Source organism: Pristiophorus japonicus, chromosome 5 (assembly GCF_044704955.1).
Source record: "Pristiophorus japonicus isolate sPriJap1 chromosome 5, sPriJap1.hap1, whole genome shotgun sequence".
NCBI lineage: Eukaryota > Metazoa > Chordata > Chondrichthyes > Pristiophoridae > Pristiophorus > Pristiophorus japonicus.
The window spans coordinates 180,495,164-180,512,828 of NC_091981.1; the positions used below are offsets into that span (position 1 = coordinate 180,495,164).

A 17,665-nucleotide genomic window follows, 5' to 3' on the forward strand; every position below is an offset into this window, starting at 1 on the left:
AGCTCCATGACGGTCTGTGGTCTGGACACGTTCCTGATAGACGCCAAGGCAGAGGCCGTCTGCCGTGATCTTTCTCCCCAAAAACTCAACTTCTGTTGTCATGAAGACGCATTTTGACCTCTTCAGCTGCAGCCCTACGCGATCAAGTCGCTGGAGGACCTCCTCCAGGTTTTGTAGGTGCTCGACGGTGTCCCGACCCTTGACCAATATGTCATACTGAAAAACCACCGTGCGTGGTACCGACTTGAGTAGGTTCTCCATGTTTCTCGGGAAGATCGCTGCAGCCGACCGAATTCCAAACGGGCATCTGTTGTAGATGAAGAGTCCCTTGTGCGGGTTGATGCAGGTGAGGCCCTTCGAAGACTCCTCCAGCTCCTGTGTCATGGAGGCCGAAGTCAGGTCGAGCTTGGTGAACGTCTTGCCTCTTGCCAGCGTCGCAAATAGGTCGTCTGCCTTAGGTAGCGGGTATTGGTCCTGTAGCGAGAAACAATTAATAGTTACTTTATAATCGCCGCAAATCCTGACCGTGCCATCACTTTTGAGTACTGGAACAATCGGGCTGGCCCACTCGCTGAATTCCACTGGGGAGATGATGCCTTCGCATTGCAGCCTGTCCAGCTCGATTTCCACTCTCTCTCTCATCATGTGAGGTACCGCTCGCGCCTTGTGATGAATGGGTCGTGCCTCTGAGACCAAGTGGATCCGCACCTTCACCCCGGAAAAGTTTCCAATGCCTGGCTCAAAAAGGGAAGGAAATTTGTTACGAATCTGGGTACTTGAGGCCTCATCGACATGTGATAGCGCTCGGATGTCATCCCAGTTCCAGCGGATTTTGCCCAGCAAGCTCCTTCCAAGCAGTGTGGGGCCATCACCCGGGACAATCCAGAGTGGCAGTTCTTGCACCGTGCCCTCGTAGGTGACCTTGACCATGGCACTGCTCAGGACAGCGATAAGCTCTTTGGTATACATTCTCAGTTTCGTGTGGATCGGGCTCAGGACTGGTCTGAGTGCCTTGTTGCACCACAGTCTCTCAAACATCTTTTTACTCATGATGGATTGGCTTACGCCAGTGTCCAGTTCCATGGCTACGGGTAAGCCATTCAATTTTACATTTAGCATTATAGGTGGACATTTCGGCGAAAATGTGTGCACCCCGTGTGCTTCAGCATCTGCCTCCTCTCTCTGAGGCTCTAAATTGCTTTGATCCACCATGGACCGATCTTCCTCTGCCATGTGGTGGTTCACAGGTTTTGTAGAGCTTGCAGCTCATCTGCAAGCTCGTTGGAGGTGCCCCATTGTTCCACAGCTCTTGCAAACATACCCTTTGAAGCGGCATGAATAGGCTTGAATGGAAGCCTCCACAATGCCAACAAGGTGTGAATTGTCTTGCATTCATCCTTTGTTGCGGACTCAGTCATCTGGGTCACCTGAGGCCTGCTGGCAGTTGCAGACTCGTGGTTTCTGCCCTGTACATTTCTGCTCGCAAACACAGTTCCAGTTGATTTATGAACATTGCTAGCCCTTGTGTGCTGAGAGATTTGTTTGGTGTTGTCACTGGTGGACATAAACGCCTGTGCTGTCGCAATGGCCTTACTGAGGATTGGTGTCTCTACAGTCAAAAGTTTTCGTAGGATAATCTCGTGGCCAATGCCCAGTACATAAAAGTCTCTGAGCATTTGCTCCAGGTAGCCATCAAACTCACATTGTCCTGCAAGTCGCCTGAGCTCGGCAACATAGCTCGCCACTTCCTGACCTTCAGATCGTTGGCACGTGTAGAACCGATACCTCGCCATCAGCACGCTCTCCCTAGGGTTAAGATGCTCCCGAACCAGTGTACACAGCTCCTCATACGACTTATCTGTGGGTTTCACCGGAGCCAGAGGATTCTTCATGAGGCTGTAGGTCGGTGCCCCGTAGACCATGAGGAGGACCGCTTTCCTTTTTGCAGCGCTTCCTTCTCCGTCCAGCTCGATGGCTACAAAGTACTGGTCTAGCCGTTCGACATAGGCTTCCCAGTCCTCACCCTCCGAGAACTTCTCCAGGATGCCCACAGTTTGCTGCATCTTTGCGTTGGATTTGTATATTCGTCGCCAGTTGTTGTGTTCCTGACACAGATGAGACTGCACACAGGGAGGTTAAAGTAACAGTGACCGCAAGTCTTTATTAAGACATTCCAGAGTGAGGAACAGGCCTTAGGGGCCGGCTTATATACAGTGCTCCCAAGGGATGCTGAGATCCCTTGGAACTTCAGGGGATGCACTCCCTGATGGCGGAACATGGGAGTGCATGCTTTACAGATAGACAACATCTTTAATCTCAGTGATCCATTGAGCTCAAGTTTTGGATACCCTTCCTTTCCCCTCTCATGGTAACGTCTTTAGTCTGTACACGAACTATCTCCTGTTTGAAGGCCTCCTATCGCCCATTTATTGTTTTACCTGTCAATCTTTGTTTCTTGTCCACCACAACCAGATCCCTTTTCAACTCACTGAAATTTGCCGCATTCCAGTTGAATCTCTTCACTTTTGCTTGTTCTTTGTCTCTTTCCACAATGACTCTAAACCTAATGATAATGATCATTGTATCCCAAATATTCTCCCACTTAAACATGTACCATTTGCCCCGATTCATCACCCAGCACAAGATCTAGTACAGCTTCCTTCCTCGTTGGTCTCAAAACATAATAAGGCAGTATTTCTGGTAATATTTCTTTACAAAACCTCCAACACACCGTGAGCAATACCATGGGAAGTCTGGTAGTATATGGAAAAAAGGTTTACCAATACAAAGTAACAAAATTTACACAACTTAACATGGGTTCTTGACATGCATCACAACGTAGCGTGCAGTACCAGCAACAATGCAATAACATACATTTATGTAGCACACAATCACAACTACTTGTATTTATATCGTGTCTTTAAGTAGGAATTTTCCCAACATGCTTCACAGAAATGCAGTATGACAAAAATTGACACTGAGCCAATGGAGGACATATTAGGACAGGTGTTTAAAAGCTTGGTCAAAGAGGTAAGTTTTAAGGAGGGTCTTAAAGGAGTGAATTAGAGCTTAGGCATAGATGGCTGAAAGCACGGGGGCCAGTGGTGTGGCAAAGGTAGCGGCAGCTACACAAAAGAGTCCAAAGTTGAAGAAACACACAGTTCTTGGCAGAGTGTAGGGCTGGAGGTGATTAGATACAGGGAGCAGTGAAGCTGTGGAGGGATTTGAACACAAGGATGAGGATTTTAATATAGAGGCTTGGTGGACCAGGAGTCAATGGAGATCAGCGAGCACAGTGATGATAAGTGAACAGGATTTGGTGTGGGTTACAAAACTGACAGCAGAGTCAAGTTTATGGCAGGTTGAAGATGGGAGGCCAGCCAAGACAGCATTGGAATATCGAATCTGGAGGTTACAAAAGCATAGATGAGGGTTTCAGTAGCGGTGGGGCTGAGGCAGGAGCTTTGGAGGGCGATATTCCGAATGTGGAAGTACGTGATCTTGGTGATGGAAAAAATATGGAATCGGAAGCTCAGCTAAGGGTCTATTTGGACGCCGAGATTGCAAATAATCTAGGTCAGACCGAGACAGTAGCCAGGCAGGGGGTTTGAATTGAACATTTGAGAGAGAGGAAGTATTAAGGGGCTTAGTAGCTTTGAAAGTGGATAAATCCCCAGGTCCGGATGAAATGTATCCCAGGCTGTTAAGAGAAGCAAAAGAGGAAATAGCAAAGGCTCTGACCATCATTTTCCAATCCTCTCTGGTTACGGGTGTGGTGCCAGAGGACTGCTAACGTTGTACCTTTGTTTAAAAAGGGATAAAGGGATAGACCAAGTAATTACAGGCCAGTCAGCCTAACCTCCAGTGGTGGGAAAATTACTGGAAAAAATTGAGGGACTTAATAAATTTTCATTTAGAAAGACACGGATTAAGCAGGGATAGTCAGCATGGATTTGTTAAGGGAAGGTCATATCTGATTAACTTGATTGAATTTTTTGAGGTGGTAACAAGGAGGATCGACGAGGATAGTGTGTTTGATGTAGTGTATATGGATTTTAGCAAGGCTTTTGATCAGGTCCCACATGGCAGACTGGTCACAAAAGTAAAAGCACATGGGATCCAGGAAAAAGTGGCAATTTGGATGTAAAATTGGCTGAAAGGCAGGAAACAAAGAGTTGATGGGTGTTTTTTTGTGACTGGAAGACTTTTTCCAATGGGGTTCTGCAGGGCTCATTACTAGGTTCTTTGCTTTTTGTGGTATACATCAATGATCTAGACTTGAATCAAGGGAGCATGATTAAGGGGTTTGCAGATGATACTAAAATCAACTGTGTGGTTCAAAATGAAGAAAGCTGTAGACTGCAGGAAGATATCAATGAGCTGGTCATCTGGGCAGAACAGTGGCAAATGGAATTTAATCCTGAAATGAGATAATGGATTTGGAGAGGGCTAACAAGGCAAGGGAATACACATTAAATGGTAGGACGCTGAGAAGTGTAGAGGAACAAAGGGACCCGAGAGTGCAAGTCCACAGATCCCTGAAAGTAACAGGCCAGGTAGATAAGGTGGTTAAGAAGGCATACGGAATACTTGCCTTTATTAGCCGAGGCATGGAGTACAAGAGCAGGGAGGTTATGCTTGAACTGTATAAAACATTAGTTCGGCCACAGCTAGAGTACTGCATGCAGTTCTGGTCACCACATTACAGGAAATATGCGATTGCACGAAAGAGGGTACGGAGGAGATTTACCAGGATGTTGCCTGCACCAGAGAATTTTAGCCATGAGGAACAATTGGATAGGCTGAGTTTGTTTTCTTTGGAATAGAGGAGGCTGAGGGGAGACCTTATTGAGTGTATAAAATTATGAGGGGCCTAGTTAGAGTGGATAGGAAGGACCTATTTCCCTTAGCAGAGGGGTCCACAACCAGGGGGCATAGATTTAAAGTAATTGGTAGGCGGTTTAGAGGGGATTCGAGGGGAAATTTCTCCACCCAGATGGTGGTGGGGGTCTGGAATTCACTGTCTGAAAAGACGGTAGAGGCAAAAACCCTAACCACATTTAAAAAGCACTTGAAGTGCCGTAACCTACAGAACTACAGACCAAGAACTGGAGAGTGGGATGAGGCTGGATAGTTCTTTGTCGGCCTGTGTGGACATGATGGCTGAAATAGCCTCCTTCCATGCTGTAAATTTCTATGATTCTATGAAAGGTAGGGGCACAGTACCTGTGAAGAAGGATTTGTTTACATTAATAGCTCTACAATATTCCTCTGACGCTGGTTTAGTGCTTGTTCATTGTTCCTTCTACTTTAAAAGCTAATCTTTCATCCAGTACTTACTACTTTCTGAACGATTTTGCTTTGCTACTTTATTCTTCCTCATTTCAAAAGCTTCCTAAAAAAAATTGCCTCTCGGGTCCTATCTTCATTCTCATTCTTCTCTTCACATGAAGGAATAGACTCAAGAAGCCCTAGAAAGGGGCTGGTTGCATTCTGGAGAAATTGGGAAACACAAAGAAGATGGTTTCCTCTCGACTACAAGCAGAATTTAAAAGGAGATCATCACAGCTGATAACGAGAACATTCCTCCAATCCCCATTGAAGATGCTGCTGCTGTTGGGGAGGGGTTAAACTAATATGGCAGGGGGATGGGAACCTATGCAGGGAGTCAGAGGGAAGTAGAATGGGGGCAGAAGCAAAAGATAGAAAGAAGAAAAGTAAAAGTGGAGGGTAGAGAAACCCAAGGCAAAAATAAAAAAGGGCTACATTACAGCAAAATTCTAAAGTGGCCAAGTGTGTTAAAAAGACAAGCCTGAAGGCTCTGTGCCTCAATGCGAGGAGTATTCGTAATAAGGTGGACGAATTAACTGCGCAGGCAGCTATTAACGAATATGATATAATTGGGATTACGGAGACATGGCTCCAGGGTGACCAAGACTGGGAACTCAACATGCAGGGGTATTCAACATTCAGGAAGGATAGACAGAAAAGAAAAGGAGGTGGGGTAGCGTTGCTGGTTAAGAAAGAAATTAATGCAATAGTAAGGAAGGACATTAGCTTGGATGATGTGAAATCTGTATGGGTAGAGCTGCGGAATACCAAAGGGCAGAAAACGCGAGTGGGAGTTGTGTACAGACCACCAAACAGTAGAAGTGAGGTTGGGGAGAGCATCAAACAAGAAATTAGGGATGCGTCCAATAAAGGTACAGAAGTTATCATGGGCGACTTTAATCTACATATAGAATGGGATTAACCAAACTGGTAGCAATACGATGGAGAAGGATTTCCTGGAGTGTATTAGGGATGGTTTTCTAGACCAATATGTCGAGGAACCAACTAGAGGGCTGGCCATCCTAGACTGGGTGACGTGTAATGAGAAAGGACTAATTAGCAAGCTTGTTGTGCGAGGCCCCTTGAAGAAGAGAGACCGTAATATGGTAGAATTCTTTATTAAGATGGAGAGTGACACAGTTAATTCAGAGACTAGGGTCCTAAACTTAAGGAAAGGTAACTTCGATTGTGAAAGACGTTAATTGGCTAGAACAGACTGGCGAATGATACTTAAAGGGATGACTGTGGATAGGCAATGGCAAACATTTAAAGATCACATGAATGAACTTCAGCAATTGTACATCCCTGTCTGGAGTAAAAATAAAACGGGAAAGGTGGCTCAACTGTGGCTAACAAGGGAAATTAAGGATAGTGATAAATCCAAGGAAGAGGCATATAAATTGGCTAGAAAAAGCAGCAAACCTGAGGACTGGGAGAAAAAATAAGAACATAAGAATTAGGAACAGGAGTAGGCCATCTAGCCCCTCGAGCCTGCTCCGCCATTCAATAAGATCATGGCTGATCTGGTCGTGGACTCAGCTCCACTTACCCGCCCTCTCCCCGTAACCCTCAATTCCCTTATTGGTTAAAAATCTATCTATCTGTGATTTGAATACATTCCATGAGCTAGCCTCAACTGCTTCCTTGGGCAGAGAATTTCACAGATTCACAACCCTCTGGGAGAAGAAATTCGTGCTCAACTCGGTTTTAAATTGGCTCCCCTGTGTTTTGAGGCTGTGCCCCCTAGTTCTAGTCTCCCCGACCAGTGGAAACAACCTCTCTGCCTCTTATCTTGTCTATCCCTTTCATTATTTTAAGTGTTTCTATAAGATCACCCCTCATCCTTCTGAACTCCAGCAAGTAAAGACCCAGTCTACTCGATCTATCATCATAAGGTAACCCCCTCATCTCCGGAATCAGCCTAGTGAATCGTCTCTGTACCCCCTCCAAAGCTAGTATATCCTTCCTTGAGTAAGGTGACCAAAACTGCACATCACCAATACCTTGTACAGTTGCAGCAAGACTTCCCTGCTTTTGTACTCCATCCCTCTCGCAATGAAGGCCAACATTCCATTCGCATTCCTGATTACCTGCTGCACCTGCAAACTAACTTTTTGGGATTCATGCACAAGGACCCCCAGGTCCCTCTGCACCGCAGCATGTTGTAATTCCTCCCCATTCAAATAATATTCCCTTTTACTGTTTTTTTTTCCCAAGGTGGATGACCTCACATTTTCCGACATTGTATTCCATCTGCCAAACCTTAGCCCATTCGCTTAACCTATCTAAATCTCTTTGCAGCCTCTGTGTCCTCTACACAACCCGCTTTTCCCACTAATCTTTGTGTCATCTGCAAATTTTGTTACACTACACTCTGTCCCCTCTTCCAGGTCATCTATGTATAATGTAAACAGTTGTGGTCCCAGCACCGATCCCTGTGGCACACCACTAACCACCGATTTCCAACCTGAAAATAATCCATTTATCCCGACTCTCTGCTTTCTGTTAGCCAGCCAATTCTCTATCCATGCTAATACATTTCCTCTGATCCCGCGTACCTTTATCTTCTGCAGTAACCTTTTGTGTGGCACCTTATCGAATGCCTTTTGGAAATCTAAATACACCACATCCATCGGTACACCTCTATCCACCATGCTCGTTATATCCTCAAAGATTTCCAGTAAATTAGTTAAACATGATTTCCCCTTCATGAATCCATGTTGCATCTGTTTGATTGCACTATTCCTATCTAGATGTCCCGCTATTTCTTCCTTAATGATAGCTTCAAGCATTTCCCCCACTACAGATGTTAAACTAACCGGCCTATTGTTACCTGCCTTTTGTCTGCCCCCTTTTTTAAACAGAGGCATTACATTAGCTGCTTTCCAATCCGCTGGTACCTCCCCAAAATCCAGAGAATTTTGGTAGATTATAATGAATGCATCTGCTATAACTTCCGCCATCTCTTTTAATACCCTGGGATGCATTTAAAAGGAGGGAGAGAGAAAATGGGTAATTATAGACCGGTTAGCCTGACATTAATGGGGAAAATGCTGGAATCAATTATTAAGGATGAAATAGCAGCGCATTTGGAAAGCAGTGACACGATCGGTCCAAGTCAGCATGGATTTATGAAAGGGAAATCATGCTTGACAAATCTTCTAGAATTTTTTTGAGGATGTAACTAGCAGAGTGGACAAGGGAGAACCAGTAGATGTGGTGTATTTGGACTTTCAAAAGGTTTTTGACAAGGTCCCTCACAAAAGATTGGTGTGCAAAATTAAAGCACATTTTATTGGGGGTAATGTATTGATGTGGATAAAGAACTGGTTGGCAGACAGGAAGCAGAGAGTCGGGATAAACGGGTCCATTTCAGAATGGCAGCCAATGACTGTGGGGTGCCGCAGGGCTCAGTGCTGGGACCCCAGCTATTTACAATATGCATTAATGATTTAGATGAAGGAATTGACTGTAATATCTCCAAGTTTGCAGATGACACTAAGCTGGGTGGCGGTGTGAGCTGTGAGGAGGATGCTAAGAGGCTGCAGGGTGACTTGGACAGGTTAGGTGAGTGGGCAAATGCATGGTAAATGCAGTATAATGTGGATAAATGTGAGGGTATCCACTTTGGGGCAAAAACACAAAGGCAGAATATTATCTGAATAGTGGCAGATTAGGAAAAGGGGAGGTGCAACGTGACCTGGGTGTCATGGTACATCAGTCATTGAAAGTTGGCATGCAGGTGCAGCAGGCGGTGAAGAAGGCAAATGGCATGTTGGCCTTCATAGCTAGGGGATTTGAGTATAGGAGCAGGGAAGTCATATTGCAGTTGTACAGGGCCTTGGTGAGGCCTCACCTGGAATATTGTGTGCAGTTTTGGTCTCCTAATCTGAGGAAGGACGTTCTTGCTATTGAGGGAGTGCAGCGAAGGTTCACCAGACTGATTCCCGGGATGGCAGGACTGACATATGAGGAGAGACTGGATCGACTGGGCCTGTATTCACTGGAGTTTAGAAGGATGAGAGGGGATCTCATAGAAACATATAAAATTCTGACGGGATGGGACAGGTTAGATGCAGGAAGAATGTTTCCGATGTTGGGGGAGTCCAGAAACAGGGGTCACAGTCTAAGGATAAGGGGTAAGCCTTTTAGGACCGAGATGAGGAGAAACTTCTTCACTCAGAGAGTTGTTAACCTGTGGAATTCTCTACCACAGAGAGTTGTTGATTCCAGTTCGTTGGAAATATTCAAGAGGGAGTTGAATATGGCCCTTACGGATAAAGGGATCAAGGGGTATGGAGAGAAAGCAGGAAAGGGGTACTGAGGTGAATGATCAGCCATGATCTAATTGAATGGTGGTGCAGGCTCGAAGGGCCTACTCCTGCACCTATTTTCTATGTTTCTATGCTGTTGAGAAGATACTATCAATCCTTAGAAATGCCATGATGGTTGCCGATGGAAATAAATCCTCTGCATGTTTACACTCTGAAGTATAAAATGAATTATGATACAGGAGCCTCACTAGATGAGACGACTCCAGCAGCTGTTGTGTTTTGTCAACAGCATGGAAGTCGGATCACTATAGCGCTTGAGAATCTAAGCATGAAAGATCCTGCAGGTTACAAAGCCATCTGGACTGGAATTGACTCCGAATGAAAAGGTCACCTCAAATGTTCAGAAAATCCAAAAGTGGATTATTTTGGAGAAAGAACTATTGGAGGAGAATTTGTTCCAACAGTGAAACCAAAAAGGCCCATTGTGATGAGAATGTATAAAGATGAAATTGAAGCTCCTTATTTGGGTTGAAGGCGTTCCATGGTTGGTTACAAAAAGTATAAAAAAATCATCCTGATGCTTAAAATATTAAAGACTGGCAGATCATCCGCACATATTTCTATGAGGAAAAATATATCATAACCCTGCAATGTATGGTTTCCCCATTTCTAAATAAATATCTAATCTTGTACCATTTAATCAAACTCCTTAATCACATACCAGCTGTGCGAAGCACGTTTTGGGCAGGAATCCGTATCATTTTTATTTGCAATGGCTGGAATGTTCACCTTGTAGTTATAAAACACCTCTTCACTCTCTGTGATATATGCCATCTCAGAGGCAAGGTTATCTACGGAAGAATGCCGTGGTTTTTGAGCATCATGTCTTAATCTTGGACTTGGCCTATTGGTAATACAAAGTGGTGAAACTTTTATTAGTTGAAGCAAATCACTTGATATCATAACTCTACACAACTACATTTATTCTAAGTACGTCAACATTTCTGATATATTGTATTTAATATTTAGATAGAAAAAGAACACAAGAATTCCTGTGTCTCTGACTTGAGTCACCAAGGATAGGATCAGTGGCCAGTATGCCTGTTGAAACCACGTGTACCAGGCCACCAAATGGAGGAAGTGAGGTTCTCCTAAGTGTACAGGCCAGACCCTACAATTTCTTTTGGAAAAAGATTTAAACACAGCCTCCTTCAAGTAGCTCTTAGATGTTCCTGGGGAGGGAAGAGACACCCGGCAAACACTTTGGTGCCCACTCTTTGCCAGATCTCCTGGCCCTCTGACAGACACCCGCAACTGCCATGGAAATTTAAGACTTCATTCTGGCCCATTGTCATGGAAATTCACGACTTCACTCTGGCTTGTCGCCATGGTAATTTAAGACTGCTCTCTGACCCATTGCCATGGCAATTTATGACTTTACTCTGATCCATTGCCATGTTAATTTATGACTTCACTCCCACTTTGCGGGGTCTGCCAGGATGCACTCCCCTTCAATGGAACAAAAATATTGAATTATTGTGTGTCATATTTTCTACATAAAACTATATAATGTTTATTTGAATGCATAATTTAGGACAAATGCAGCTTGAAACAACCATTATAATAAATGTATTTAAATACGACTACTAACAATACTGAGAAGGCACGTTCCCAATAAGTTCACCGCACCTAGTGGTATGTCTGTGGAAACCAATCACAATAGGAAACACGTATCAGCTAGTTAAACTAAGGGGCTGAAATTGCCCTCCGCCCGAAATGGGGTGCACCTACCGATTTTGTGTGCATTACAGGTGCACCGTCCAAAATCCGGAGTTCCAGAATATTCCGAAACGATCCATGGCAGGGTCATCTGGAATCCGTAAAATGTTCCGGAATCCGGACCAGTTGACCTCAGGGACTCGCCACCCTTACCTCGGGGCCTCCTTGCCGGCCCGCTCCTCGGCGGAGCCAGCCCGCCCGACAGCAACCTCGGTGGGGCCCGCCTGACAACCTCCTTGGTGGAGCCGGACAGTCCGAACAGTTCTTCGGCGAGAATTCCCTCCTCCCCGGCCCCCGAACCTGGGCTCGGGTGTTTCCGGATTCATGACATCGGACAACAAATCCAAAATCTGGAAAAACCCAGAATCCAGAACGGCCTCAGTCCCGAAAGTTCCGGATTATGGACGCTCAACCTGTACCGCCCCAATGGATGGTGCGAACATTAGAGCGAAATTCGTGAGTTTGAGCAAAAAAATGAGTGGGGTGGTGTTGGTGGCGGGAATGGGCTCTTTGTAGCGGTGTGGGGGTTGACTGATCGATTAGGCCGAAAAATTCAGCCCATTGAGTGATGACGAGGCAGCTGCTCCCTGCCTTTCTTAAAGGGCAAGTTTTGCAGCTAGGTCCTAAGCATTGAGTTTGTCTTTGGTGCTTCTGATGGAATGACTAATGCAGAAATTGAAACCCTCGTCCAAGCTGTGGAGGGCAGTAGGCTGGTACTGTATCCGGACTCAGGAAGACCAAACCGCGTGGTGTTTGTGAATGCCTGGAGAGAGATAGCTGTCGAGCATCTCAGTTCATGACCGCATTACCACCCAATGGCGCCAAATGGTGAAAGTGAGTACGTTCCCCCAACTCCTGATTTTCCATCTCTGAGCCTCTTCTTCACCTACTCTTGTTTTCCACCTTCACTACACAGTCAATGAAGCATTATTTGAGTACTGAGCATCTATATCTATGAGTGCACACTCACAATTGAGGGTCCCTTTCATTTGAGAGTTACACTTGCATGTAATGGACCAACAGTCGCACTAATTGCCAATGTGTTATTACGCTGTTACTCACCAACCCTTCTTTGCTTTGCAGGCCAAGGTGTCACATAATGTTTTGGAGCGAGAGAGGAATGGTGGGGGCGAGGCCGCTATCCAGCAGCTCACTGACATGGAGAAGTGGGTGTATTGGCTAGTGGGCAGACATGTTGCCTTCCCTGTGGCTGCAGGCAGTGTGGATCCTGTTGAGGGTAGCATCTGTAAGTGAAGACCTTCCTTTAATGCCATCTCTCCCTGAATGTGCAAATGTCTACCAGTCAATTGGTGATGAACATGTGCAAGTTGCTTGCTGGATGGTGCAATGCGCTACCTCACCCTCACGGAGCCCGTGCCATTTATGATTGCAGATGATACCCAGAGTGTGAGCCAGAATCAGGCAGAGAGCCTTGAGCCAGTGGAAAGATTGATGCCATGTCCGATGAGGGCGATGGAGGGGGACACTGCTGCGAGCACCGCGTCACTGCTTCCTATATTCCCATGCGCCTGCTCAGACACTGGGAGTACGCATTTGTTGCAGTTAAATTTAGGAGAGGAATTTGCACTGGGTGATACACCAGGGCCTAGTAGGCTCAGTGCATCACCCAGCAAAGGGCAAAGGGAACCTCGGGTGCCAGCTCTCCAGAGGGAGAGTCCGCATGCGAGTTCTGCTGGAGAGGACTTAGATGATCCCCTCGATGTGGCGGCTTTTGAAAAAAAGAGTGCAGGCCATGCATTTGCAGATGTTAGGGGCATTGGTAAGGGTGCCCGAGAGCTTCTCGCAAGTGATCAGGAGTGTGGAGGAGCCTGCTTCCCACATTGCGGATAGCTCTACACACACTCTGGGAGTCCAGTGTGCAGTGGACTCCCAGAGTGACCAGTCGGATCCAGCTGTGATGATGTGCGTCATGGGCGATGTGGCAGCTGCCGTTGCAACACAGGCGGAAGGGAACCAACGTCTCAGTGCTATATTGGAGAGGTTGGCCGCTGGCCTAGACGCTCAGAATGCTGTCATGCACTTTCAGCAACAGGCCACGGAGTGTTTTACTGCTGTTGTCTCTGGTGGCATCGAGACTGTGTCTGCTCTCATGCAGTCTCAGCTGGATGCCACATGAGCTCTGACTGCTGCCATCGCAGCTGGGTCCACCACAGTCTACCGGGGATCTTCCGGTGTCATCCCACCCCACCGAACTGTGCTCCAGCAGATTGGTGAGGATATTGAGGTGCTGCCTCGGGGGAGTGGCGCCATGTCATTGGAGTAGGATCCTGATGTGCGCTCTCACAATCACAGCAGTCCTGAGCCGAGCCCTCCCACTCCGCCATTGCTACCAATCATGGCTTCGCCCGAGCCAATCTAGACTGATGGCGTGGAGTATGATGTGGTCCAATCTGCAGCCGGCCCTTCCATGGCCAGAGCTGGTCTAGGGCGTCCCAGAAGGACATCTGTCCACAGGTCAAACGCAGCAGCCTTCCCAGAGACATGATGCAGCCACAGGGGAGACACTGCAGCGTAGTTGCAGAATAAGTAGGGTTATAAGGAACGGCACAAGGGTGAGAATTGATAGTGTGAATGTTTGTTGGCACCATTCTTTGTGTAATACATGTTTATTTTGGGCTCGAATATCTGTGCAGGCCTCTCATTTCACTGTGGAAAATTATGTGTGAAAGGTTTTATTGGTTTGCTGATGGAGATGCACAGATGAAGACTAAAGTGAGGATGAACTCAGCGGAAACGAACAGCAATGAGATGGTCTCGGACCTCCCTTGCAGTGTGGCGATGCCGCACCCTGCTCATCCTCCTGTGCTCCTCCTCCTCCTGCGCGTCGTGCTCCTGCGCCTCCTCCTCCTGCTCAGGTGGTACTGCTTCCTCGTCCTCCAACAGTTGTGATAAGTCTTTATAGATCCACTCAAATGAATTCCAGAAAATGCAACAGATGTTCATTTGAATGGCTGGATCTCTCCTCTTGGTGACCCAGTGGATACTTAATTTCAACACTTGCAAAGACTATCTGAAAAGAGATACTGTAATTGTAATAAAATGGTTACTGTCATACAACCATTTTATATGGGCAAGGTGCTCGATGGGAGTGGACATTTTCCCAAAGTTGTGAAATTCAGTGTGGGATTTTAGTAATTAAATTGGGGCTCGCCATCCCTCTTGCCTCAATCTCTCCAAACAGCCTTCCTCGCAAAATTTTGTGCACTGTTAATTGAGCACAAGATGATGTGCCTGATTTTCCAACCTGCACTATTCAACCATTGTTAAAATGGGGTTGTAGTGTAATTCCAAACAAAATTTTGAACTAATTTAGTTAATTCAGCTGCTGCTCTGCTACTGTGACTGTCAAAGTTGCTGCAACTGTTTGGATTACTCTGGTTATCCAAATTATCCTTGCTTTCATACAGTTAGAACAATAATGTACAGCTAAGAGATATAACTCTGTGCTAGGTTCATATTTTGATATTTCTGGAAAGCAGAGTGTTAAATGCTTTTCAATCAATGCCCTACTCAGGGTGTTGGTAGAATATTTCATTAATCTTATTCAGGTTGGTTTAATATAATAGCTTGGATAGCGAATTGGCTAACTAACAGAAAACAGAGAGTCGGGATAAATGGGGCATTTTCCGGTTGGCAAACGGTAACTAGTTGGGTGCCACAGGAATCCGTGCTGGGGCCTCAACTATTTACAATTTATATTAATGACTTCGAAAAAGGGACCAAGTGTAATGTAGCCAAGTTTGCTGATGATACAAAGGTGAGTGGGAAAGCAAGTTGTGAGGAGGACACAAAACATCTGTAACGGGATATAGACAGGCTATGTGAGTGGGCAAAAGTAGAAACATAGAAAATAGGTGCAGGAGTCGGCCATTCGGCCCTTCGGGCCTGCACCACCATTCAATAAGATCATGACTGATCATTCCCTCAGTACTCCTTTCCTGCTTTCTCTCGATACCCCTTGATCCCTTTAGCCATAAGTGTCATATCTAACTCCCTCTTGAATATATCCAATGAACTGGCATCAACAACTCTCTACGGCAGGGAATTCCACAGGTTAACAACTCTCTGAGTGAAGAAGTTTCTCCTCATCTCAGTCCTAAATGGCCTACCCCTTATCCTAAGACTGTGTCCCCTGGTTCTGGACTTCCCCAACATCGGGAACATTCTACCCGCATCTAACCTGTCCCGTCCTGTCAGAATCTTATATGTTTCTATGAAATCCCCTCTCATCCTTCTAAACTCCAAGGTATAAACATAGAAACATAGAAACATAGAAAATAGGTGCAGGAGTAGGCCATTCGGCCCTTCTAGCCTGCACCGCCATTCAATGAGTTCATGGCTGAACATTCAACTTCAGTACCCCATTCCTGCTTTCTCGCCATACCCCTTGATCCCCCTAGCAGTAAGGACCTCATCTAACTCCTTTTTGAATATATTTAGTGAATTGGCCTCAACAACTTTCTGTGGTAGAGAATTCCACAGGTTCACCACTCTCTGGGTGAAGAAGTTCCTCCGCATCTCGGTCCTAAATGGCTTACCCCTTATCCTTAGACTGTGACCCCTGGTTCTGGACTTCCCCAACATTGGGAACATTCTTCCTGCATCTAACCTGTCTAACCCCGTCAGAATTTTATATGTTTCTATGAGGTCCCCTCTCATTCTTCTGAACTCCAGTGAATACAAGCCCAGTTGATCCAGTCTTTCTTGATAGGTCAGTCCCGCCATCCCGGGAATCAGTCTGGTGAACCTTCGCTGCACTCCCTCAATAGCAAGAATGTCCTTCCTCAGGTTAGGAGACCAAAACTGTACACAATACTCCAGGTGTGGCCTCACCAATGCCCTGTACAACTGTAGCAACACCTCCCTGCCCCTGTACTCAAATCCCCTTGCTATGAAGGCCAACATGCCATTTGCTTTCTTAACCGCCTGCTGCACCTGCATGCCAACCTTCAATGACTGATGTACCATGACACCCAGGTCTCTTTGCACCTCCCCTTTTCCTAATCTGTCACCATTCAGATAATAGTCTGTCTCTCTGTTTTTACCACCAAAGTGGATAACCTCACATTTATCCACATTATACTTCATCTGCCATGCATTTGCCCACTCACCTAACCAATCCAAGTCGCTCTGCAGCCTCATAGAATCCTCCTTGCAGCTCACACTGCCACCCAACTTAGTGTCATCCGCAAATTTGGAGATACTACATTTAATCCCCTCATCTAAATCATTAATGTACAGTGTAAACAGCTGGGGCCCAAGCACAGAACCTTGCGGTACCCCACTAGTCACTGCCTGCCATTCTGAAAAGTACCCATTTACTCCTACTCTTTGCTTCCTGTCTGACAACCAGTTCTCAATCCATGTCAGTACACTACCCCCAATCCCATGTGCTCTAACTTTGCACATCAATCTCTTGTGTGGGACCTTGTCGAACGCCTTCTGAAAGTCCAAATATACCACATCAACTGGTTCTCCCTTATCCACTCTACTGGAAACATCCTCAAAAAATTCCAGAAGATTTGTCAAGCATGATTTCCCTTTCACAAATCCATGCTGACTTGGACCTATCATGTCACCTCTTTCCAAATGCACTGCTATGACATCCTTAATAATTGATTCCATCATTTTACCCACTACCGATGTCAGGCTGACCGGTCTATAATTCCCTGTTTTCTCTCTCCCACCTTTTTTAAAAAGTGGGGTTACATTGGCTACCCTCCACTCCATAGGAACTGATCCAGAGTCAATGGAATGTTGGAAAATGACTGTCAACGCATCCACTATTTCCAAGGCCACCTCCTTAAGTACTCTGGGATGCAGTCCATCAGGCCCTGGGGATTTATCGGCCTTCAATCCCATCAATTTCCCCAACACAATTTCCCGGCTAATAAGGATTTCCCTCAGTTCCTCCTCCTTACTAGACCCCCCGACCCCTTTTATAACCGGAAGGTTGTTCGTGTCCTCCTTCGTGAATACCGAACCAAAGTACTTGTTCAATTGGTCCGCCATTTCTTTGTTCCCCGTTATGACTTCCCCTGATTCTGACTGCAGGGGACCTACATTTGTCTTTACTAACCTTTTTCTCTTTACATATCTATAGAAACTTTTGCAATCCGTCTTAATGTTCCCTGCAAGCTTCTTCTCATACTCCATTTTCCCTGCCCTAATCAAACCCTTTGTCCTCCTCTGCTGAGTTCTAAATTTCTCCCAGTCCCCAGGTTCGCTGCTATTTCTGGCCAATTTGTATGCCACTTCCT

The 17,665-nt window shown here is 45.9% G+C and overlaps 1 protein-coding gene across 6 annotated transcripts in view; it reads right to left on the bottom strand.

Annotated features, from left to right (window-relative positions):
- The window catches only part of LOC139264534 (tyrosine-protein phosphatase non-receptor type 3-like), a 418,869-nt gene that overhangs the window by 197,172 nt on the left and 204,032 nt on the right, over window positions 1–17,665 (bottom strand). For all 6 annotated transcript variants that reach the window (XM_070881143.1, XM_070881141.1, XM_070881142.1 and 3 more), the window contains one exon: window positions 10,327–10,509. In XM_070881143.1, coding sequence (XP_070737244.1) covers window positions 10,327–10,509 — 183 coding nt within the window. The remainder of the gene's footprint in view (window positions 1–10,326; window positions 10,510–17,665) is intronic.